Here is a 26,001-nt window from a genome sequence, read left to right on the forward strand (position 1 = left end):
GAAGGGTTGAAAAGAGATAATCTGGTAGCCAAAGCTTCCTTGAAAGAAGTGGAGCCACTCATTGCCATCGTGGGATGTTGATAAAATGATAGCATTAAAAAAAAGTTGAAGAGAGCAAGTTTCAAGAGTTTCATATTCGTAGAGTACAAATGAACCCCCTTCCCTTCTCATATGGTCTCTTCTTTGAATCAACCAATGATATGATAGTCTGTTTGATGATATACAAGTTAGGGACCCTATTACGGCAATTTTAAAAGGTTGAGGGCCATGGTTCACATTTGATAGGTTGGGGACCCAAAGGATGCACTTACCAATGGTTGGGGACTCCAGCTAAAATTTACCAAAAAACTCTTGAACATGGAACTGGAAGACAAGGAAAATAATATCTATTTCTTTGATCTTGTAATTTGAATATTGTATACTCACATCACATGTTTAATAATAATGCTAAATTCCTTCCCATTCCCTTAAATTCTAAATTCCATTACACGTAGGTCACGTAAACAATAAATTTCAAACATTTATGGTTTTCAATAACATTCTCCTAATCTTCAAATGTTTTATTTTCTTCATTATATTCATCCATATAGTGGTCATGGAGAATAGTTGGTTGAGTTTTTTACACTACAAACAGAAGTGTACTAAACAGGCTGAAAATCTGTATAATCAGGCAGCTTGCCAAAGGTAGTATAACCAGATTCTGGCAAGTTTCTTGCTTAAAGAACTAAAATCTCAACTACCCTGTTCCATTTTTTTTAGAAAGGAGAAATCACAGACATCATATAGTTGGCCGTGTTTGATGCTAACATTTAACGACTTCATATTTGTTAAGAATAAGGGGAATAAATAAGAAGTCCTTTAGAACCTTTGATCATAAGTAGCATGGAACATCATAACAGAGATTGAAGGCATAATATTGTTATAGCATATCACTCAGCAGTTGCTTGCAACATTCCATCAGTTATAATACAATCACCACAGAGAAGAGCTCTTAAACCAATCCTAAGTGAGCGAAATCATGATTTTAGGATTCAATTTACAGACAAAACGATGAAATCAACTAATGATACCTTCAATAACAAGGTCATCGTGACAAGAGATAAAACAAGCATAAAAGTCCACAGATATATGGCCAATTAGGGACCTACTTTTCTGAAACCAGCCATTCACTTAAAATGATTAATCTCTTTCTTTCTATCATGTTCATCCATACATTGCTATTAACATTAGCAGATTGGTACTAGCTGCTATAGAAGGAGAAATCAAGTTTCAAAGAAATAGGTTAATTATTAGGGAGATTGAATAAAACGGAACAACATGCCGGAAAAGTGAACAGTAGGGATCTCATTTTGAGCCCTAACTCACTCTATGGCAAGTTAGTTATCTATGTAAGGATTTAAAACAACCGACAGAACACAGATTCGTCGATAGAAAAATTCAATCTAGAAATTGAAAGGCTTGCTCAAGATCCTCCTTTTTCTTCCGAACATAAGTAATAAATGAGATCCCAACACCAAAACAAAATATAATCTTACCTAACAGAGATCTTGCTACTATGATGAAGGAAAATAGGAGTTCTAATAGAACGACAGAGAGCTAGGGCTCAATCTTTTGGGTTTTTTTTGGGTCAAGTGGATGTTGCAACAAAAAGGTGACAGACAAAGGAGGAGTGTCGTGGTGCAGCAGATGAGACAACAGAGTAAGAGCGGGAAATGATGACGGTTAGGGCTTATCTATTGGTAGTAAGCAGAGACCGAGAGAAAAGGTTGGGTCAAAGTCGTTGGTCGGAGTTCGCTGGAAATCGCTGCCTACAATGCTGGCTCGTCTTATTTCTTCTCTATAGATTAGGAGCTTATTTGATAATGGTTTTAAACTAATTAAAATCAATTTTTCACTATTCAACCGTCATTTTTAAATTCTTCTCTCACAGGTAAGATTCATTTCATCTCCAACAATCAAAAAATCAATTCTCAAAATCTCTACTAAACATTCTCTAGTAGGTAAAGAATAGAGAAGCTTTAGAAATACAAAAGGTACATACACAGAAGATATTTAGCTAGGAACAGTAGGGATCTCATTTTGAACAGTGGAGACCAGTTTCTATCATTCCAATGTAAGAGTTTTGTAGTATAGTACTGAACTAGTTGTGGACCAGTTGAGAAGCTAGCTCGTCTAATAAGGTTTTGAGGGACCAAACAAGTGTGAATGCTTAGGTCCAAAAATGAACAGTGCAACTCCGTTCACTCTTTTAAAGTAAGTAGGATTATAGTTAATTGAGGAATTTCAACAAGGCTTAATTTGAATTTCTTCAAGAATTTTTTAAAAGGCTAATTTTTAAATTTTTTTATGAAAAGCAAATGGCAGAAGTGGGAGATGGGAGGATGAGATGTGGAAGAAGGAATGGGTTGAATAGTGAAATTGAATGGTATTAAGTTGGAATCTTGGATGGTATTAGGCTTCTTCACCTCTTATTTGGGCATTGCCAATGTAGGTTGGAGTGTTAAAAAAAATTTGGGCATTTGGGCTGGGTTAAAATGTTTAACTTTCTACTATGTTTAATAAATGTTACCAAAAGGTTAACTTTTTGCAGCGTTTAATAAATGCCGTGAAAAGTTTAACTTTCTACAACGTTTAATAAACGTTGCTAAAAACTGTATATCTAAGTATCCGCAACAATCATTGAATGTTGTTATTGAACGAACTTTTAATAACGACTAATAAAAGTTGTGAAAACTTTTTGCAACACTTAATAAACGTTGCAAAAAAGTGACATTGCAATATTCTTTTAAAAAATGTTGCCAAATCTCATTTGCATTTACCAATGGCAACATTCACTTACATTTTTTTGCGATTGACACCTTTAGCAACATTCAAATAACAAATGTTGCATTTTATGTGTTGCAAAATGACATTTTTATTGTAATCGATTTTCAGTTTATTTATTTTTCTATACAATTTGCTTTTATCAAACCCCATGTCCATATATCGGGCTAGGGATGACAATGGCTCGGCTCGGCTCGACCCGACCCTTTAATCAATGAGCTCGGCTTGGGCTCGTGATTTTATTTTTATTTTTTTTGTGTAAATTTGCACATTTTTGACGAGCCCACAAGCTCGACTCGTGAGATTGAGCCCCCTGACAAGCCCGAGCCGCCCACGAGCCATCGTCCGTTTGACATCCCTATATCGGACCAATCACTGCCATCTTTGCCTCCAAACGGCATTGTATTTATTGATAAAATATCAAATGCACACCTACTCCAACAAACCCTCGTTTAACTTTTAGCTAAAGTTTCATTTTAATCAATCATGCAACTGATATTGTTTGAGATTGATAGCTGAAATTTACATTTCCCCATGATTAGTCAATTAGTTAGAATCCGTAAATCAAACTGACAATTACACTCATATGGTAGATGAGACATAGACATTTCATTATCATGGTTGTCCGCAATTCCAAAGAAAATAACTAGAGTTTGGTAAATTAGGTGTGAACTAGGGTTTGGTGGCAATGATGACTAATGAACTATATGTTTACCGTGGCCATAGCATCGATAACTTATTAATAGTTTGTTTGAGTCCCATTTGTGGAAGAATGGATTTTGTATTAGTGATTTTTTAAAAAATTTGTGTTAAAATTTTGAGATTACCCCGACGACCCTTCATAGCACCACTCCGTTTTCATGGAACGTACGTCCTCCGGGTTGTTAATGTAAGTCATGGTCTTTTATCATGCCTTTCCCGCTCGCTGCTTTCCCTCTTTTTCTCCCTTCAATCGAAAACAATTGCTTTCAGGAATTTATTACTTATCATCAATATATCAAAGACAAAGAGGATCACATTACACAAAAATGCATTAATTGATCATTCGTGGGATGTATATACAAATTTCTAGAATTAAATGACAACACGAGTTCGAATTTTTAATATCATTATATTAGGTTTTGAAATGTATTAAACTCTTTTTAATATAATGACTTAATGTTTTCTTAGTTGTGATATTTGTATTAATTGTATTACATTTTTAAAATTTATTAATGTTTTCAACATTTTTAACTAAATGTAATTATTTATTTAGTTATTTATGTAGTAATAACTAAATAAACAAATAATTTTTTGAGATAAATAAATTTTTAAGAATTAAAAAATGAAGAAAATGATGAAACATTTTTCATTTGACACAACTTTTAATGTATTGGATTGAGACGATTTTTAGTTTGGTGCAGAACTTATCTCAAAATTTGGTATGAGGTTGAAGATGGTTGCAATAACAATAACACAAACGAATTGAGCTCAAGAAACCAGCACTTTTCTTATTTCAAGAACAACCAAAGAAAACTTAGGAGACGTTTTCCAAGACTTAAATACGAAAAGAACAAATAACTTATTGGGCCAACAGTCTCTTAATGGGCTGTGCTACAAAATGAAAATAAGAAATATTGAAAATAACAAACCAATAAACTTTAAATGCTATTTTGACTTAGTAAACAAATTCAAATTGCCAAAATCCATATACATCATGGCAAAGCTGTGAGTTTATTCAAAATTGTCGCGAGCTTTCCGAAATGGGGTTATGGGCCCAAAACGGACACCGTATGCGAAAGTTATGTCAATTTCTTCGAATATCGACAATCCAAGCGTTCCATGTACGCAAGCGCCTGTTCTTCCACACGAACCTTATCAGTTTGTTATATTTTTATTTTCATAATGAAATTAATAAAATATTCAAAAATTAGAATAAAAATTCTGGGTCTGTTACCACTTGAACTTCTTCTTAGCTTCAGGAATCTCCTCAACTTCAGCAGCTTTTTTCTTGGGCTTCTGAACTACTTCTTTCTCAGTTTTCTCTACAACTCACTCCTTTGTTGCAACTACTATAGCCGTAGCGACGGACGCTTCTACTTGAACTACTTTCTCTTCCAGGGGCCAGCTCAAATCTTTGACACATTCTAATCCCTATTATACACACACACAGGTGTTTATAAATGTAGAAATCCATAAATATGTTTTCATATTTTCTTTTGAAATGACAAATTTATTATTACGGAAGGTAAGTTCTTATATTTCTATCTTACAATCAAAGAAATAATATTTATATATATTTGTGAAAAAACGAAGAAGTCAGATTGCGACGTAAGCCTTGTGCTCGACATTATTCAGTTGACAACTGACTTAAGAATCGAAGGGGCTATGGGGTCAATATTCCCACTGCGTTATCTTAGCAGCATTCAACTCGTTTAAAATAGAAGAAGGTCAATGGTACGTAAACTCCAAAAATGTTAATATTAACCAAAGATCTGTTAGTTAATAAGAAACATCTTGGTTGCCATAAAAATTTAGCAAGAACCAAATTGGACCACTTGATTAGGTATAGTTCTAATACGTTTCCTCTAGTACACTACTTTCGTTCATCTCTAATTCAATAATTGTAACTTTTGTGTCTCTAAATTAAAACAGAATTGTTCTATGTATGAGTTATAAACAATTATAAAATGGATTTTTTTTCCCTATTAATTAAATATCAAAATATTATCCATGTATGTAACCACATAAAAATCTAGAAAAACCACGAAGATATTGAAAATATTTCCATTTTATTATCAAGAGCAATAGAGGATTTTCACTCGTTACTCGACGCGCTGTTAGTTTTTTTTTTTAAATCAAAGAATGTGGAAAACATTTTTTTCGTGTAGCTTTAATGCATGAAATAATTAGATTTCTTTGTTACTAATTAAGGAAAATGTACATTGAATTAATTTTATGCTTTTCATGTAGTTTAGTGAATCTGGCTCCATTATATGTTTATAACTCAACAAGAGAAATAACAAGAAATTCATAAAATATTATATGCATTCCAAATCAACACACGTATGTTTGCTAAGTGATTATAATAGGTTCAGATTATAAAAATAAGTTTGACAAAAAGTGTTTATAATTTAAAAGTAATGCTATATATAGTTCCACTGGAGTTATAACTCCAATTTAGACGGCACTAGGTGATAGGTTAAATGAAATGTGAAATTAAATCAATTATTTAATTTCACCTATCAATTAATGTCACATTAACACCACTTAGACTGTGATTGTAATCCTATTGGAGCTAAATAGTATTACTGATAATTTAAACACCTTCCATTTACATATATATATTTTCGAATAATGCTATTTGCAGTTGCTCACTATCACAGTTGCTCTACGTGGTATGCATGTGCCGGTTAGTGATTTGTTGCATAAGGTAATAAAAAACTAACATATTAATATATCAAATCACTAACTATCACATATATGTCATATTGAACGACTACGATAGTGAGTGACTGTAAATAGCATTACTCTATATTTTCAGCATATTTCATTGCCTCTATTGATTTATTTCCTTTCTACTTCTTTAAGGAGTTGTATAGATGATATATATCTTTCATTCTTGTAATAAAGATAATACAAAAAACTTTCTAGCGACATTGTTAATTTTCTCTCTAAATAAATACATAGAATTCTTTGTGATGGATAGTGTTCGTCTTAGCCTGCTATACCAAATCAGCCAGTGAAAAAAACCAGAATGAGCTTGATTTTGAGTTCTTGGCACGCAGGCAAGGGTTATGCATCGAATACGAATGTATTTGCAAATGATTTCGAAGGCACGGAACAACAGTTCATGCTTTGGTTTGATCCTACAGCAGATTTTCATAGCTACGAAATGAACCAAAAGCAGATAGGGTATTTCCTCTCTACATTTTTTTTGTCATTTATATTCGAGACATGTTTGATATGCAGTATTCACCAAATCAGTATAAGAAAACAAGACAATAAATTTTTGTTGGTGTTCGTCGTTATATATTTGGCTAAAATTGAAGGAAATATTGTCCAACAACGAACTACTTTTTTCTTCTTTAAAATTTATCGATTGAGTTTCTGTTCAATGATTTCAGTTGGCAAAAGTTTTCACTTACAACAAGTTGAAGATAAGTAATGAATGTTTCAATCCTCGCCGACCCTTTTTCGTAGTGACATTAAATGCATCAAGTAAGACAAGTCTTGTCTATCAAACATACTATGAGTTTCCTTTCTTATTTAAATGTTTATCATTTTAATTAGTTTGTTTACCTGTCAGAGTGTTCAAGAACAACAAACATATTAGGGCAACCTACCTAACAAATCCGATGCACTTAGAAACAAGCTTATAAAATGCAATTTGGGCAGGAAATGTTGATTGTAGTCAAGAACAAATAAATGCTATTCCCAATCCTATTATTGGAATGCCGGAAAGTATTTGCAGTTGAGTCGTGTTGGGTTTTGATACCCAATAATCTGGGCGATGATGTTAAACCGATGTTGGATAAAATAAATATCGACACACAAGATTGATGACCTGATCCTAAGATTATTTGGGCCATTGGAAGCAACCTAATTAATTAGTGTTGTTCATAGCTCGGTTTCTACACTCATTGGATAGCTTTTGTATGTTGGCCCACTTATTGTATTTGTATTGGGCTTGGCCCATCTCTATGCCCTAACCTAACCTATATAAGTTGGCCCTCTTTTGTCATTGACGCGTGTGTTTGCCTTGTCTTGTGTTAAAGAAAGAAAAACGTCCCCACCTCTTGCTTTGTGCTTCTTCTTAGCCGATTTTTCTTCTTGTTCTTCTCTGACCTTTATGGCACCGCCTTTGTGGCTGCAAACACAGCTCATTCTGTGTCCTAAGTGGGTGCAAATTTTAAGCAACCGGAGTGTGGAAGAGTTTAAGGTTTTGGGTCGTGATTGTTTGGGTGTATTGATAAGGTTGAGATTGGTATCTTGAGCCCGAAATTCCATTAATTGAAGGTCGATTTATCAATAAGTCCAACTCAGCTAAGAATCTATGATGTTTTGAGAAAGAAAAATATGTTTTATGACTACTATACTCAAATGCAAAGAATTATGTAGAATGTAAAAGTACCGAGTGAAATGATTAGAAGAATGCTCGGTAAGGTGTTTTGATAGAATTTGACAATACAATAAACAAGATCACTACAAGAAAAACAACATTTTGCAACATTTAAAAAACGTTGCCGAAGGTCTTTTGCAATGTTCGGGTATGTTGCAAATCTCGATGTTGCTGTTGAGTAGAAGAATGCAACAATGTCTTTTGAATGTTGCTAATAATATTTTTGCAACTTTTTTGAATGTTGTGAATAACCCTCTTGCAATGTTGTTTAAGCGTTGTTAATAACATTTTTGTAACATTTTTTGAATGTTGCGAATAACCTTTTTGTAGTATTTTTTGAACATTGCTAATAACATTTTTGTAGCGTTGTGAATAACTTTATTGCAAAGTTTTTTAAACATTGCGAATAACCCTTTCACAACATTTTTTCAGTATTGACAATAATTTTTTTTGCAACTTTTTTTTTTTTACCAATGTTCTATGAATATATCCTTATTTTTTACAACATTTTGTTGACCCTTGCTGTAGGTCATTTTACATTTTTTTACATTTTGTATTTTTTTATTTGTAGAGCAATTTATACAAATCAACCACAAAACCAAGTGGCACAAGTCAACAAGTTGGCCTCAAACAACTCCAATAATCATTATTAGTTGACTCCAAAACGTAATAATATCCATGCAAAATCCAGATTCAAAATTCTGAAGTACCTAAAAATCCAATCTATTTCCCAAAACAAATGAAAGAAATTCCAAAAACCCTGTTATGTTCTTACATGCTTTGAAAGATATAACTTTCAATGGTCAAAGATACAAAATCACTATGATGCTCATATGATCTATTTGATGAAACCCAACGCATCTAACTTCTCTGGTATCTTCATTTCCTAGTTTTTAAAAAGAGAAAAAATACTGTAAATTGTTTGATGGACAAGTTCCCCTTCTTCGTTTCTTAATTTTGACGCTAAAATTCCATTGAACTTTACCATCCAAATCATACACCCAGCAGCAAATTCCATAACACATGGCAAGAATTTGTTGAGTGCATCAACACATATAAATGATGGCACAGCTACAATATGCTGTATCAAGAAAACCTACTTTATCAAGAACCAATATTGAATTTTTCAAAGTATTATATACTCTTTGTAACTATCTGGGGAAAACCTACTTTGTCAATAATCAATGATTAATTTTTCATTGTAATTTTTGTTTCATAAAAATTATCAACTAAAGGAAGGTATAGAAAAAAAAGATTGGATCCCCAACTTTAATGCTTATAAACTGTTACATTTTAGCTACTTTTATAGTATCATGTAATTTGGTAGGCATTTGTTCTGTCATAATCTCAAACAAAACAAATTACCTGAGGTAGCAAATGATACTCCAAAACCAGAGCCCACCCCAAAAAAAATGAATGGTCATAATTCCAATGACAAGAATGAGTTTAGCTGCTTCTACTTTCTTAATGTTAACATGCTCAATTCAAACATAGCAACAAGAAAATCTTAAGCACAAAAATGCTTCAAATACAAATCTTCGAAATCCAAGTAGTAAACAAAAAGAATTATACACACAAGTATAGCAATAATACTTACAAGTACTTATTTATATCCACTACCTCAATATTTGTCTTCCTCCACTACCTCAATATTTGTCTTCCATGCATTCAAAAATGTAATAAAGGAATACAATATATCTCATTTGTTAGGAATTTTATGATAATGTCTATCAAAATCTTGACAAATAAGGTGATACTTTATTATATGCTAATATTTCTTGTCCAAAGTATGCTTAAGATGTTACTTAAAAAATGGGCAAAAATATATATTTGTTACCGACAAAGATGTGTACATTGAAGCCTCTTCTCAAGGAAATCTTGCACCTAGGAGAGCGAAGGGTTGAAAAGAGATAATCTGGTAGCCAAAGCTTCCTTGAAAGAAGTGGAGCCACTCATTGCCCTCGTGGGATGTTGATAAAATGATAGCATTAAAAAAAAGTTGAAGAGAGCAAGTTTCAAGAGTTTTATGTTCGTAGAGTACAAATGAACCCCCTTCCCTTCTCATGTGGTCTCTTCTTTGAATCAACCAATGGTATGATAGTCTGTTTGATGATATACAAGTTAGGGACCCTATTACGGCAATTTTAAAAGGTTGAGGACCATGGTTCACATTTGATAGGTTGGGGACCCAAAGGATGCACTTACCAATGGTTGGGGACTCCAGCTAAAATTTACCCAAAAACTCTTGAACATGGAACTGGAAGACAAGGAAAATAATATCTATTTCTTTGATCTTGTAATTTGAATATTGTATACTCACATCACATGTTTAATAATAATGCTAAATTCCTTCCCATTCCCTTAAATTCTAAATTCCATTACACGTAGGTCACGTAAACAATAAATTTCAAACATTTATGGTTTTCAATAACATTCTCCTAATCTTCAAATGTTTTATTTTCTTCATTATATTCATCCATATAGTGGTCATGGAGAGTGGTTGGTTGAGTTACACTACAAACAAAAGTGTACTAAACAGGCTGAAAGTCTGTATAATCAGGCAGCTTGCCAAAGGTAGTATAACCAGATTCTGGCAAGTTTCTTGCTTAAAGAACTAAAATCTCAACTACCGTGTTCCATTTTTTTTAGAAAGGAGAAATCACAGACATATAGTTGGCCATGTTTGATGCTAACATTTAACGACTTCATATTTGTTAAGAATAAGGGGAATGAATAAGAAGTTCTTTAGAACCTTTGATAATAAGTAGCATGGAACATCATAACAGAGATTGAAAGCATAATATTATTATAGCATATCACTCAGCAGCTGCTTGCAACATTCCATCAGTTATAATACAATCACCTTAGAGAAGAGCTCTTAAACCAATCCTAAATGAGCGAACGCATGCTTTTAGGATTCAATTTACACACAATATGATGAAATCAACTAATGATACCTTCAATAACAAGGTCATCGTGACAAGAGATAAAACAAGCATAAAAGTCCACAGATATATGGCCAATTAGGGACCTACTTTTCTGAAACCAGCCATTCACTTAAAATGATTAATCTCTTTCTTTCTATCATGTTCATCCATACATTGCTATTAACATTAGCAGATTGGTACTAGCTGCTATAGAAGGAGAAATCAAGTTTCAAAGAAATAGGTTAATTATTAGGGAGATTGAATAAAACGGAACAACATGCCGGAAAAGTGAACAGTAGGGATCTCATTTTGAGCCCTAACTCACTCTATGGCAAGTTAGTTATCTATGTAAGGATTTAAAACAACCGACAGAACACAGATTCGTCGATAGAAAAATTCAATCTAGAAATTGAAAGGCTTGCTCAAGATCCTCCTTTTTCTTCCGAACATAAGTAATAAATGAGATCCCAACACCAAAACAAAATATAATCTTACCTAACAGAGATCTTGCTACTATGATGAAGGAAAATAGGAGTTCTAATAGAACGACAGAGAGCTAGGGCTCAATCTTTTGGGTTTTTTTTGGGTCAAGTGGATGTTGCAACAAAAAGGTGACAGACAAAGGAGGAGTGTCGTGGTGCAGCAGATGAGACAACAGAGTAAGAGCGGGAAATGATGACGGTTAGGGCTTATCTATTGGTAGTAAGCAGAGACCGAGAGAAAAGGTTGGGTCAAAGTCGTTGGTCGGAGTTCGCTGGAAATCGCTGCCTACAATGCTGGCTCGTCTTATTTCTTCTCTATAGATTAGGAGCTTATTTGATAATGGTTTTAAACTAATTAAAATCAATTTTTCACTATTCAACCGTCATTTTTAAATTCTTCTCTCACAGGTAAGATTCATTTCATCTCCAACAATCAAAAAATCAATTCTCAAAATCTCTACTAAACATTCTCTAGTAGGTAAAGAATAGAGAAGCTTTAGAAATACAAAAGGTACATACACAGAAGATATTTAGCTAGGAACAGTAGGGATCTCATTTTGAACAGTGGAGACCAGTTTCTATCATTCCAATGTAAGAGTTTTGTAGTATAGTACTGAACTAGTTGTGGACCAGTTGAGAAGCTAGCTCGTCTAATAAGGTTTTGAGGGACCAAACAAGTGTGAATGCTTAGGTCCAAAAATGAACAGTGCAACTCCGTTCACTCTTTTAAAGTAAGTAGGATTATAGTTAATTGAGGAATTTCAACAAGGCTTAATTTGAATTTCTTCAAGAATTTTTTAAAAGGCTAATTTTTAAATTTTTTTATGAAAAGCAAATGGCAGAAGTGGGAGATGGGAGGATGAGATGTGGAAGAAGGAATGGGTTGAATAGTGAAATTGAATGGTATTAAGTTGGAATCTTGGATGGTATTAGGCTTCTTCACCTCTTATTTGGGCATTGCCAATGTAGGTTGGAGTGTTAAAAAAAATTTGGGCATTTGGGCTGGGTTAAAATGTTTAACTTTCTACTATGTTTAATAAATGTTACCAAAAGGTTAACTTTTTGCAGCGTTTAATAAATGCCGTGAAAAGTTTAACTTTCTACAACGTTTAATAAACGTTGCTAAAAACTGTATATCTAAGTATCCGCAACAATCATTGAATGTTGTTATTGAACGAACTTTTAATAACGACTAATAAAAGTTGTGAAAACTTTTTGCAACACTTAATAAACGTTGCAAAAAAGTGACATTGCAATATTCTTTTAAAAAATGTTGCCAAATCTCATTTGCATTTACCAATGGCAACATTCACTTACATTTTTTTGCGATTGACACCTTTAGCAACATTCAAATAACAAATGTTGCATTTTATGTGTTGCAAAATGACATTTTTATTGTAATCGATTTTCAGTTTATTTATTTTTCTATACAATTTGCTTTTATCAAACCCCATGTCCATATATCGGGCTAGGGATGACAATGGCTCGGCTCGGCTCGACCCGACCCTTTAATCAATGAGCTCGGCTTGGGCTCGTGATTTTATTTTTATTTTTTTTGTGTAAATTTGCACATTTTTGACGAGCCCACAAGCTCGACTCGTGAGATTGAGCCCCCTGACAAGCCCGAGCCGCCCACGAGCCATCGTCCGTTTGACATCCCTATATCGGACCAATCACTGCCATCTTTGCCTCCAAACGGCATTGTATTTATTGATAAAATATCAAATGCACACCTACTCCAACAAACCCTCGTTTAACTTTTAGCTAAAGTTTCATTTTAATCAATCATGCAACTGATATTGTTTGAGATTGATAGCTGAAATTTACATTTCCCCATGATTAGTCAGTTAGTTAGAATCCGTAAATCAAACTGATAATTACACTCATATGGTAGATGAGACATAGACATTTCATTATCATGGTTGTCCACAATTCCAAAGAAAATAACTAGAGTTTGGTAAATTAGGTGTGAACTAGGGTTTGGTGGCAATGATGACTAATGAACTATATGTTTACCGTGGCCATAGCATCGATAACTTATTAATAGTTTGTTTGAGTCCCATTTGTGGAAGAATGGATTTTGTATTAGTGATTTTTTAAAAAATTTGTGTTAAAATTTTGAGATTACCCCGACGACCCTTCATAGCACCACTCCGTTTTCATGGAACGTACGTCCTCCGGGTTGTTAATGTAAGTCATGGTCTTTTATCATGCCTTTCCCGCTCGCTGCTTTCCCTCTTTTTCTCCCTTCAATGCCTTACCCTAGAAGGACTCTACTACAGCAGTCCTACAATTTCAAACAACTAATGATGTCTAAATTACAAAAATAATTGTTCAATTTATGAGTTACAAACTATAAAACAAATTTTGTTTATTAATTAAACTATCACAATATTATTCTTGTAGCCGCATAAAATCTAGAAAAACCATGAATATATTGAAAATATTTTGATATCTTTAACATGAGAAATATTGGATTTTCATTAATTTCTCGGCATGCAGTTAGTTTTTCTAAAATTAAAGAATGTGGAAAATATTTTTTTGCTGTAGCTTTAGTGCACGAAATAAATAGATTTCTGATCTCTTTGTTTCTGATTAGGAAATATTTTTATTGAATTAATTATACGCTTTCCATGTAGTTTAATGAATCTGACTGCATTATATATGTATAACCCAACAAGAAAAATAACAATAAATTCATACAATATTATAAGGAAAGAATATAATCCTAAATTCATAAAATATTATATGCATTCCAAATCCACATACACGTATATTTGGAGAAATATTATAATCGGTTCAGATTATAAAAATAAGTTTGACAAAAAATTTAAACACTTTCCATATATTCACATACATATTTTCTGTATATTTTCAGCATATTTCATTGCCTCTATTAATTTATTTCCTTTCTCCTTCTTGAGGGAGTTGTATAGATATGTCTTTCATTTTTGTAATGAAAATTATACAGAAAACTTTCCAGCAACATTGTTAATTTTTCTCTAAATATATCGACATAATTCTTAGTTATGGATCATGTTCGTCTTAGCCTGCTCGTGATTTTCTCCATTGCTGGTGCATATTCTATCAAAGCTGCTGAAGTTCCATTTAATCAAAACTATGTTCCGGCATGGGGAGGTGATCATATCAAAGTTCTTGATCAGGGAAGACAAGTTCAGCTTCTAATAGACCGATCTTCAGGTTTTTCCCTAATTAATAGTCATTAATTTCTTAGTGTCTGTCCACTTCATGGTATGGCTCATAATTTTTTTCCTATTGAATAATAGGATTGTATCTTGTTAATAATGTATTCGTGTTCTAAGTTATCTTGTTTCTTTTGCGGGTGATATAGGAGCTGGATTTCGATCAAAACAGTTTTTCGGCTCTGGGCTTTTCCGGATCCTAATGAAGATTCCAAGCAAGAACACTAAAGGAATTCTCACAACGTTTTTCGTAAGAATTTTTAGGGTTTATACATCGTCACAAGAAGTTCACCTAATTATATATGCATCTAATTATAAGTTGATTATTTTACATGCAGTTAACTTCAGCTACACCTAATCAGCCTGTAAAAAACCACGATGAGCTTGATTTTGAGTTCTTGGGCAGCAATGACAAGGGTTATGCATTGAATACAAATGTTTTTGCCAATGATTTTGGAGGCAGGGAACAACAGTTCAGGCTTTGGTTTGACCCTACTGCAGATTTTCATACATACGAAATTCTTTGGAACCAAAAGCAGATAGTGTATTTCCTCTTAATAACGACTAATAAAAGTTGTGAAAACTTTTTGCAACACTTAATAAACGTTGCAAAAAAGTGACATTGCAACATTCTTTTAAAAAATGTTGCCAAATCTCATTTGCATTTACCAATGGCAACATTCACTTACATTTTTTTGCGATTGACACCTTTAGCAACATTCAAATAACAAATGTTGCATTTTATGTGTTGCAAAATGACATTTTTATTGTAATCGATTTTCAGTTTATTTATTTTTCTATACAATTTGCTTTTATCAAACCCCATGTCCATATATCGGGCTAGGGATGACAATGGCTCGGCTCGGCTCGACCCGACCCTTTAATCAATGAGCTCGGCTTGGGCTCGTGATTTTATTTATTTATTTTTTTTTTGTGTAAATTTGCACATTTTTGACGAGCCCACAAGCTCGACTCGTGAGATTGAGCCCCCTGACAAGCCCGAGCCGCCCACGAGCCATCGTCAGTTTGACATCCCTATATCGGACCAATCACTGCCATCTTTGCCTCCAAACGGCATTGTATTTATTGATAAAATATCAAATGCACACCTACTTCAACAAACCCTCGTTTAACTTTTAGCTAAAGTTTCATTTTAATCAATCATGCAATTGATATTGTTTGAGATTGATAGCTGAAATTTACATTTCCCCATGATTAGTCAATTAGTTAGAATCCGTAAATCAAACTGACAATTACACTCATATGGTAGATGAGACATAGACATTTCATTATCATGGTTGTCCGCAATTCCAAAGAAAATAACTAGAGTTTGGTAAATTAGGTGTGAACTAGGGTTTGGTGGCAATGATGACTAATGAACTATATCTTTACCGTGGCCATAGCATCGATAACTTATTAATAGATTGTTTGAGTCCCATTTGTGGAAGAATAGATTTTGTATTAGTGATTTTTTAGAAAATTTGTGTTAAAATTTTGAGATTACCCCGACGACCCTTCATAGCACCACTCCGTTTTCATGGAACGTACGTCCTCCGGGTTGTTAATGTAAGTCATGGTCTTTTATCATGCCTTTCCCGCTCGCTGCTTTCCCTCTTTTTCTCCCTTCAATGCCTTACCCTAGAAGGACTCTACTACAGCAGTCCTACAATTTCAAACAACTAATGATGTCTAAATTACAAAAATAATTGTTCAATTTATGAGTTACAAACTATAAAACAAATTTTGTTTATTAATTAAACTATCACAATATTATTCTTGTAGCCGCATAAAATCTAGAAAAACCATGAATATATTGAAAATATTTTGATATCTTTAACATGAGAAATATTGGATTTTCATTAATTTCTCGGCATGCAGTTAGTTTTTCTAAAATTAAAGAATGTGGAAAATATTTTTTTGCTGTAGCTTTAGTGCACGAAATAAATAGATTTCTGATCTCTTTGTTTCTGATTAGGAAATATTTTTATTGAATTAATTATACGCTTTCCATGTAGTTTAATGAATCTGACTGCATTATATATGTATAACCCAACAAGAAAAATAACAATAAATTCATACAATATTATAAGGAAAGAATATAATCCTAAATTCATAAAATATTATATGCATTCCAAATCCACATACACGTATATTTGGAGAAATATTATAATCGGTTCAGATTATAAAAATAAGTTTGACAAAAAATTTAAACACTTTCCATATATTCACATACATATTTTCTGTATATTTTCAGCATATTTCATTGCCTCTATTAATTTATTTCCTTTCTCCTTCTTGAGGGAGTTGTATAGATATGTCTTTCATTTTTGTAATGAAAATTATACAGAAAACTTTCCAGCAACATTGTTAATTTTTCTCTAAATATATCGACATAATTCTTAGTTATGGATCATGTTCGTCTTAGCCTGCTCGTGATTTTCTCCATTGCTGGTGCATATTCTATCAAAGCTGCTGAAGTTCCATATAATCAAAACTATGTTCCGGCATGGGGAGGTGATCATATCAAAGTTCTTGATCAGGGAAGACAAGTTCAGCTTCTAATAGACCGATCTTCAGGTTTTTCCCTAATTAATAATCATTAATTTCTGAGTGTCTGTCCACTTCATGGTATGGCTCATAATTTTTTTCCTATTGAATAATAGGATTGTATCTTGTTAATAATGTATTCGTGTTCTAAGTTATCTTGTTTCTTTTGCGGGTGATATAGGAGCTGGATTTCGATCAAAACAGTTTTTCGGCTCTGGGCTTTTCCGGATCCTAATGAAGATTCCAAGCAAGAACACTAAAGGAATTCTCACAACGTTTTTCGTAAGAATTTTTAGGGTTTATACATCGTCACAAGAGGTTCACCTAATTATATATGCATCTAATTATAAGTTGATTATTTTGCTTGCAGTTAACTTCAGCTATACCTAATCAGCCTGTAAAAAACCACGATGAGCTTGATTTTGAGTTCTTGGGCAGCAATGACAAGGGTTATGCATTGAATACAAATGTTTTTGCCAATGATTTTGGAGGCAGGGAACAACAGTTCAGGCTTTGGTTTGACCCTACTGCAGATTTTCATACATACGAAATTCTTTGGAACCAAAAGCAGATAGTGTATTTCCTCTCTACATTCTTTTTGTCGTTTATATTCGAGACATATTTGATATGCAGTATTCAACAAATCACTATAAGAAAACATGACAATAAATAGAAAACACAGCAATAAATTTTTGTCAGTGTTTCTCGACGTATATTTGGCTAAAATTGATGGAAATATTGTCCAACACCGAACTACTTTTTTCTTCTGTAAAATTTACCGATTGAGTTTCTGTTCAATGATTTTCGTTGGCAAGTCTTCACTTACAACAAGTTGAAGATAAGTAATGGAAGTTTCCATCCTCGCCGACCTGTTTTTATAGTGACTTTATATGCATCAAACTAGACAAGTCGAGTCTATCCAACATGCTATGTGTTCCCCTTCTCATTTAAAAAGTTTATCATTTAATTTATTTATTTATTTTTGCTCGTGTTTAGTTTCTTTGTAGATGGAAGACCTATCAGAGTGTTCAAGAACAACGAACATATTGGAGTAAACTACCCAAAAAATCTGATGCACATAGAAACAAGCTTATGGAATGCAACTTGGGCAGGAAATGTTGATTGGAGCCAAGAACCCTTTATAGCTAACTATAGAGGATTTGAAATTGAAGGGTGCTTATATGACCATTCTAACCCCAATAAATGCTATTCCCAAGACTATTATTGGAATGCCGGAACATATTTGCAATTGAGTCCAAATCAGCAAAGAATCTATGAAGTTTTGAGAAAGAAATATATGTCTTATGACTATTGTACTAAAAATTTAAAGAATCATCCAGAATGTGAAAGTAACAAGTGAACTGATTATAAGAATATTAGATACAGTTTTCGATAGAATTTGATAATACAATAAACAAGATTTTTACTTTATTTATTTTTCTTTAATAATGTCAAAGACTATACGATCTGCTTTATCAAACCCCACGTCCATGCAACTTTTATTGTTTGAGATTGATAGCTGAAATTTACTTTCCCTGTGATTTATAAGCCACTATTTGATGGCCATTGTTGAGAAAAATGATGTTTTGAATAGTGAAGTTTTGAAGGATGTGTGAAAAATTTTGGATTTACATGTAAAATATTTTAATGTGTGAATGCATGGTTGAAAATGAATATAGCAATTAAAGATTATTGTTTTAAATGGAGAAATATAGCATATAAGTCATTTAGTTAGAATCCGTATATCGAACGAACAATTGCACTTATATGGTAGATGAGATATAGGCATTTGTGGAATCTTTTTGATGGGTCTCGATTTTATTCTTATAACAAAATATTCATATATCCATTTAAATGTAACTACATTTTAACTTGTGAGATTAAGTATTCATTTCAAAAGTGAGAAATCTCACATGTGCTAATCTAATCATAATAAAGATGTTAATATTTCGTTATTATTTACGATCACGTATAATTTATTATTCAATCATATGTTATTTGTTTTTCACTATTACAGCTCTTTGTAATTAATAAGTTACTAGGACTTGAATCTACAAAAAAAAGGCTCACTCCCTCTAAACTTGTGGTATGCAGAATCATCAATTGTATTTACTTTAAAACCAAACGAGATAATGATTTGATGAAATTTATGATACCATTGATGGGAAGCTTGCTTAATCTCATAGATGGATTTCTTTAGTTTGTAAACCATCTGATGTCGCTCAAGATCAAAATGTGTCACAAATGAAATAATAGCCTTAAAAGAGTCTTTCATAGAAATCGAAGAGAAAGTCACTTTAAAGTCAATGCCTTCTTTATGATAAAGATATTTACAACAAGAAGAGCATTATATCTTTGTACATCACCCCCTGAATCCCTCTTGATTTCAAATATCCATTTATAACCAATGGGCTTTGCATCTTCACGCAATGGGATGAGTTCACAAAACTTATTGTTACTTATGAGCTTTATCTCTCTATTCATGCATCAATCCACTTTTGAGAATTATTTATTTGCATTGCTTGATGAAAGCTGGTTGATCAAATCTTCCTCCAATCTAATGCCATTATTATTTTCTTAGAAAAAGATTACAAAGTCATCCAAGTTGCCTCTCTTTTCTGTAGTAGATCTCCTTAATAGTATTTGTTCTTAAGGTTGTCGAATTTGTTTTTTGAAACAATCTTTTGATTGTGTATATGGGGTTTTGTAATATTATCTTGATTCAAAATTGATTCTTGAATAAGATCTGTAGTAAAGATTTGTCCCTAATCCTGATAATTGTCAATTGCAACAAAAGAAATATATACATATTCTTCTTCTAAGACAAAATCCCCAACTTTATAACCTTATCTTCCCTACAAACTCTACATCTTCAAAGAATTGAACATTTTTTGTTTCGAAAAAATTGATCTGATAGGGAGACCTTAAAATTTGTAACCCTTGACGTTTCAAAGTATCTAAGAAATTAGCAGTTGACAATTTTGGAGTCCAGATTATTTTTCGATGGCTTATAAGATCTTGTCTTAATTGGACAATCTCAAATGTGTATGTACTTCAAACTAGGCTTCTTGCCTATCCAAAGCTCATAAGGGGGTTTGACGATTGTTTTACTTGGAACTTTATTATGAATTTAAGCTACAGTCTTTAGCGCTTCTTCCTATAGAGATTTAGGTGTATTGTAGGAGGATTCCACATTTCCTTAAGAATTTAGCAAAAAACCATGTACATTGTTTTCCCGATCCTTCATGTCTTATATAGTATTCACCACCATTGTCGAATCCGACTCGTTTTATTATTTTGTCGAGTTGATTTTCAATTTCAGCCTTATAAGCCTTGAACATATCCAATGATTGTGATTTCTTATAAATGAGATAGAGGTAGCTATAGCGAGAATAATCGTCTTTGAACAAAATAAATGACTTTTGACCATTCTAGGAAACCAAAGGAAATGGTCCACAGATATCCATACATATTAGTTCTAAGATGTCCGAAGTTTTATTAGCACCTAATCTCCTTATGTTTGTCTATTTCCCCTTAATGCAATTAATACAAACATTAAAGTCTGTGAAATCAGGGGATTAAGAATTCCTTTTGATACAAGCTATTTCCTGTATCTTTTGAGAGATGTGACTTGATCGTTTGTGCCATAATAAAGTAGAATTCTCATTGGTTAATTTATGTTTAATACCCAGTGAATTCATATGCAATGTTTCTTTATAAGAGACATCCGTATTAAGTAAATAAAGAACGGGTAACCACAATACCTGAATTAAGGAAAAGATCAAACCGATTATTTTCAATTGAACAAGAGTAACCAAATTTATCCAATGTAGAACTAGAAATCAAATTTCGTTTAAAAGACTATCACAAAATGTCTCTTTCATATTCAAATAATAATAAGTCTTTAATAATAACCTAAAAGTCTATATAGCTTCAACTTTAATTGATTTGTCATGGCCCTACATAGATGAATCTTTTAACATCAATTCATGCATATTTGAATAGTGACACTGAAGTTTATCTATTAAGTGCTTTTAGGTACTGAAAATAAATTAACCTCGGACCAGACCGAAGTGAGAAGTGTACTTTACTTTACTTTACACGACAAGTGTGGAATTTAGTACAATCACTCTTCACATGTTCCAAATTTTCACAAAAATAACAGTTAAAATATTTGTCCTTTCAGGATTTTGCGATTTCTTTTAAATCGAATTGGATGCGACTTTCTTATTCTTTAACCTGTCGTTAGAGGTACTTGCTAAGTGAGTAATATTAGTTTTATCCTGCTAAAGCTTTTCTTCTTCTTCTTCTTGAACACAATATAGAATGAGCTCATTAAATGTCAACTTCCCCTTTTGACAGTTGTAACTGACTTTAAATTGACTGAATTCAATAGAAGGAAAGTCAAAACCAAATGCACAAGTCATAAGATAGCTCAAGCTTTTCTGCCTTCAGCTTTGAAGCAAGATTAGACATCTCCATGATGTACTTCTTTATGTTTTCTTGACCGTTATACTTTAGTTAAACTAAATTCGCTAAAAGCATGCTAGTTTTAGTCTTATTACCTTTTGCAAAATGTTTCTCAATTTCCTCGTGAAACTCCTTGACAGTAGTTACCTTTATGCTTGAATGTTACTGAAATTCCACGCTTCATGATCATAAGACTCATGCGGTTTAAACGATCCCACTTATTCGAGTCCCATTTTCATCAATGGAACTCTCATTCGTAAGAGCAATGGGTTGTTTAGTCCTTAACGTAAGATCTGGATCCATGTAGTCAAGAACGATATGAACATTTTCTTTCCATACCTTAAAATTTGGTTTGGTAAGCACGTTTTTTAATTGATTAGTTGCAGATAGTGTAGAAGTAGATGGATTAACCTAATAGGTAACTTAAACTTAAATAACACGTTCACATGGAATTCTATATTAGTCAATTAATTTCAAGTAAACGATGGATTTCATTACAAGAGACCGAGCACAACATTATTATTTTGTCTTTAAATAGAAATATCAACTTGTAAGTGATACTCTTAGTACAGTAATCAAATATTGACAATAAATTCGGTCAAACATCAAGTCTATCTTTGGATGGACTCAATGTTCACATGAAACTTTATTATTATCATATATTTATTACTATAGGAGCGCAAATAATTCGATAAAATATTACCCTTCCTTTGGAGCAGTCAATATCCATATGAATTGCCTATACACAACCTTTCCTATATTTTAAATAAATTAATTTAGACTAGAGAGGTTACTTTGGTAGTATGTTGCTTCAATTATTTTATTTTAGAAAATTAATAATCTGAAAAAACATTAATACCAAGATTTGAATTTGATTGCCCCTTATATTTTATTTTTATTTTTGTTTCCTTTTGTTGTAAAAAGAAAAAAAAAATAAAATTTGGATAGAGGCCGGCATAAAAAAATTAGGTGCCACACTGCCTAGCTGTCCCTATTCATCCATTTATTGAAAATTTTCAAAAAAGTTTCAAAATTTGGAGTTTAGAGTGTGTTTGATTGACATGAAAAATATTACCTAAAAAAGAAAATATTTTCCTTATGTTAAGGAAAACAAAAACCACCTATCCCCAAAGAAAATGTTTTTCTTAAAAACAAAGAAAATTAGGCATATTGTCAAAAGTTGGAAAATACTTTCAATGGAAAAAATAACAATCGAACATCAAAAGTAGGAATTTTGGTAGAAAACTGATATTCTCCATAGAAAATAAATGAAACCTAACACACCCTTAGGGTTAAAAATTATATCTCGAAAAATAAGGAATCCAAAATATGAAGTTCAACCCAAAAAAATCTTGCTTAAAAAAATTCTTAATTTCGAAATTTATGGCTAGAATTCACATTCCAAATTAAAGAATTCTAAAATTCTATGTATGAATTTCAACCAAAAAAATCTTTCTTAAATCTCAATGATTTAACATGAAATTGGCTTTAAAATTGCTTGTTGAAACTTTAAAACTTGAGCTTTGCCAAGATCCTCAAGTCACATCACTAAAAGAATTATTAAATGCGGAACATACCTTAATACATTGGGAATAATTCCTTATTACTGAATATTGATTTCGGATCTTGAATTTTGAAGGTTGATCCATAGTCATAATTTTGAATTCTTTCTTAATTTTTGATTGTTGATTACAGGGTCAAGATCTTGATTGTGGATGTTAGATCTTCCTCTTCAATATCCTTTCTCTTAATTATTCTTGTGTTGATAGGAGTACATAGAATTAGAAGTCACATATGTATTGGGAACTATAATCCTATTTATATTTTCATATGTATTTCCGTCCATCAAGGAAACATAATAATGAATTCGATCTCTACATATGATCCAGCCCATGCTTTATTTAGATGGCCGTTGTAATTGAATTCTTGAATATGATCGATGCAATCAATGGGGAGTTAATTTAATGAATGATCACTGAACTTTTTTATAAGTTATTACTTGCTCACCGATTTATAAAAAGTTACTCGTTGCTCACTAAACTTTGCTATAAATTACTACTTACTTATCAAAATTTAAAAGGTTACTGATTACTCACCTAAATTTGAATAAAACTAATCGCTGCTCATTAAACTTTGCAATAGGTAAAACTTATGGAAATGGTATGGGTAATTGACTGGTAACTTTTGTTCAAGTTTGGATGAGCAATAAGTAACCTTTTAAATTTCAGTGAGCGAATAATAACCTATAGCAAAATTCATTAAGCAAAGAGTTGACATTTTAATTTCCGTGAGCAAGTAGTAATCTATAGCAAAGTTCATTGATCATTGATTAAATTTACTCATCAACCAGACCAAATCAAATTTCCTGCGAAATGTGTCAAAATATTTTTTCACTTTTCTTTTCTTTTCTTTTCTTCACTTACGTTTTGTTTTGTTTTCTATTTTTTAGACGATGGAGATGCAACTGGAAAATTGCATGCACAACAGCATCGTGTGGGATGAATAATAAGGGAAAGAGGGTGATGAAATAGTAGCAGTGCGTAGTGGTTTAGTCTCGTACTAGGTTGGTCGGGTATCGGTAGTGGATGATGGTGATGGCATAGCAGGGACAAGGGTTGTAGGTTGAGTCGCGGGTTGAGGTATAGCTATGCTTAGGAATTTGGATTAGACTCTTAGAGTGGTGTGCTGATGGTGGTGAACCAACAGTGGTGTAGCCGACGACGTGGTGGGTCCGTCAGGAAATTGAAGCAGGCGGAGTCGCATTTGCGTTGGGGTTTTTTCGAGAGAAGATGATGGTTGAGGATGAATTGGGCCGATTCAATGTGTTAATTTTTGATGGGTTAGACTAATTGGGTTTGGGTTGGACAATTTTGAGTGAATAGGCTACTACGGCTTCGTTATTTGTGATAGGGGATGGATATGGGGCTTAGTAGGGTAATTGGGATAGCAGATATGGATTAATATTGGGCGGGAATTTTTGTGGAAGGGTCACTTATAAAAACACTGCTACAATTAGGGACCTTTTGAAAAATCATATGATAAGTATTTTTGAAGTAAAAAATATTGTGTAAAAAAGGTGACACAATATCACTTTTTAAAATTAAGTGTCACTTTTTAATAATAATAAAAAATGTTGTACAATTTTTATTAAAAAGTTATGCTTGTCACTAAAATTGATAAATTTCAAGGAGGTAATAGAAAAAAGTGACAAACGATAAAAAAGAGAAGTGACAAAAAAAAAGTGATAGAAAATTTTAAAAATGACAAACGATAAAAAAAGTGATGTAATTTTTTAAAAAAACACAGAAAAAATAGTGACAAACACTACTTTAAAAAAGGACAAAAATTTAAATAAGTGATAAACATACAAAAAATGACAAAACACCAATCAAAACCTTGAAATAAATCCAAGAATGATTGATTTTTATTCTAATTTTCTCATTTTCTTCTAAATCTAAGAAAGAATCCAATGATGATTGATTTTCTTCTAAATATAGTAAAAAATACTATATAAAGTTAAGTTCTACTTTTTTATTAAAAACTGACATACAATATTACTTTTAAAAGTTAAGTGTGATTTTTTTATTAAAAAGTGACATATAATGCCATTTTATTAGAAAAAGATGTTTGTTACAAAAGAAGTGGTAGAAATTAAAAAAAAATGTAACAAAAAATAAAAAAGGTGATAAAAACTTCAAGAAGGTGACAGAAAAAAGTGACACACTCAAAAAATGACAAAAAAAATTTTTAAAAAAAATTAACAAATAATAAAAAAAAGTGACAAAACACCAATCAAAACCTATGTTTGTCACTCAAAACAAGTGACATAAATTTAAAAAAAAAAATTAACAAACAATTAAAAAAATGAGTAATAGAAAATATATTGAAAAAAGTGACAAACACCTAAAAAAGTGAAAAAATTTGCCGAAACCTTAAAATATATCATTTTGTACAAATTCAACTACTCCACCACTACAACCCGTGGTTCAACCCAACATACTCAAAACATAGCCCCTGATCCATTCTTCCAAACCATAAAAGCAATCTCGCACGGCACATCGTTGCATTATTGCCACCAACTACCATTGTCGGATTGTCATCATCAAGCTCCTTCATCGACTACATGCCAGAGCACCTACCAACTTCACCAACCCAAATTCTCTGCAATCTCACCATCTTTCCCAAGGCAAAGCAGGCAGACAGTCTGTTCTAATTAACTGCCACACACCTAGCTGACCAAAACCCAATCTTCGATTCGAGGTACAAAAACAACTAGTAATCAAATTGATAATTTTTTGAAAAAAAAAAACAAAATTCTATAATAAGAAAATTCAAATAGATTCTAACTCTTGACTCCAAAAGTATGAATTGCAATGGAAACTAGGTATCAAGTTCTCTTCACCAAAATTTTCATGGTTTTCGGGTTAATGTTCTTGGTGATAAATCGG

General features: G+C 32.4%; 2 protein-coding genes across 2 annotated transcripts; both read left to right on the forward strand.

Moving 5' to 3' along the window:
- Positions 1 to 13,460: 13,460 nt before the first annotated feature.
- LOC111382061 (xyloglucan endotransglucosylase/hydrolase protein 2-like) lies at positions 13,461 to 15,420 on the forward strand. The gene is made up of 5 exons (XM_023005924.1): positions 13,461 to 13,523; positions 14,383 to 14,534; positions 14,686 to 14,786; positions 14,875 to 15,020; positions 15,321 to 15,420. The coding sequence occupies exons 1-5, from the start codon at positions 13,495 to 13,497 to the stop codon at positions 15,418 to 15,420; spliced, it is 528 nt and encodes a 175-aa protein (XP_022861692.1). The 5' UTR covers positions 13,461 to 13,494.
- A 1,609-nt stretch (positions 15,421 to 17,029) lies between these two features.
- On the forward strand, positions 17,030 to 18,448 carry LOC111382062 (putative xyloglucan endotransglucosylase/hydrolase protein 1). Its single transcript, XM_023005926.1, has 4 exons — positions 17,030 to 17,113; positions 17,265 to 17,365; positions 17,454 to 17,659; positions 18,080 to 18,448. Exons 2-4 carry the CDS (start codon positions 17,318 to 17,320, stop codon positions 18,441 to 18,443), a joined length of 618 nt encoding a protein of 205 aa, XP_022861694.1. The 5' UTR covers positions 17,030 to 17,113; positions 17,265 to 17,317; the 3' UTR covers positions 18,444 to 18,448.
- Positions 18,449 to 26,001: the final 7,553 nt, after the last annotated feature.

The sequence above is a fragment of the Olea europaea genome, unplaced genomic scaffold, assembly GCF_002742605.1.
Source record: "Olea europaea var. sylvestris unplaced genomic scaffold, O_europaea_v1 scaffold2425, whole genome shotgun sequence".
Classification (NCBI taxonomy): Eukaryota; Viridiplantae; Streptophyta; class Magnoliopsida; order Lamiales; family Oleaceae; genus Olea; species Olea europaea.

Coding starts and splice junctions, on each gene's coding strand:
- LOC111382061 (XM_023005924.1), top strand. CDS start 13,495: ATGGAACGTACGTCCTCCGGGTTGTTAAT. Junction 14,535..14,685: donor TCTAATAGACCGATCTTCAG/GTTTTTCCCTAA, acceptor CGGGTGATATAG/GAGCTGGATTTCGATCAAAA. Junction 15,021..15,320: donor GAACAACAGTTCAGGCTTTG/GTTTGACCCTAC, acceptor ATCGATTTTCAG/TTTATTTATTTTTCTATACA.
- LOC111382062 (XM_023005926.1), top strand. CDS start 17,318: ATGAAGATTCCAAGCAAGAACACTAAAGGAATTCTCACAACGTTTTTC. Junction 17,366..17,453: donor GAATTCTCACAACGTTTTTC/GTAAGAATTTTT, acceptor TTTTGCTTGCAG/TTAACTTCAGCTATACCTAA. Junction 17,660..18,079: donor TGGAACCAAAAGCAGATAGT/GTATTTCCTCTC, acceptor GCTCGTGTTTAG/TTTCTTTGTAGATGGAAGAC.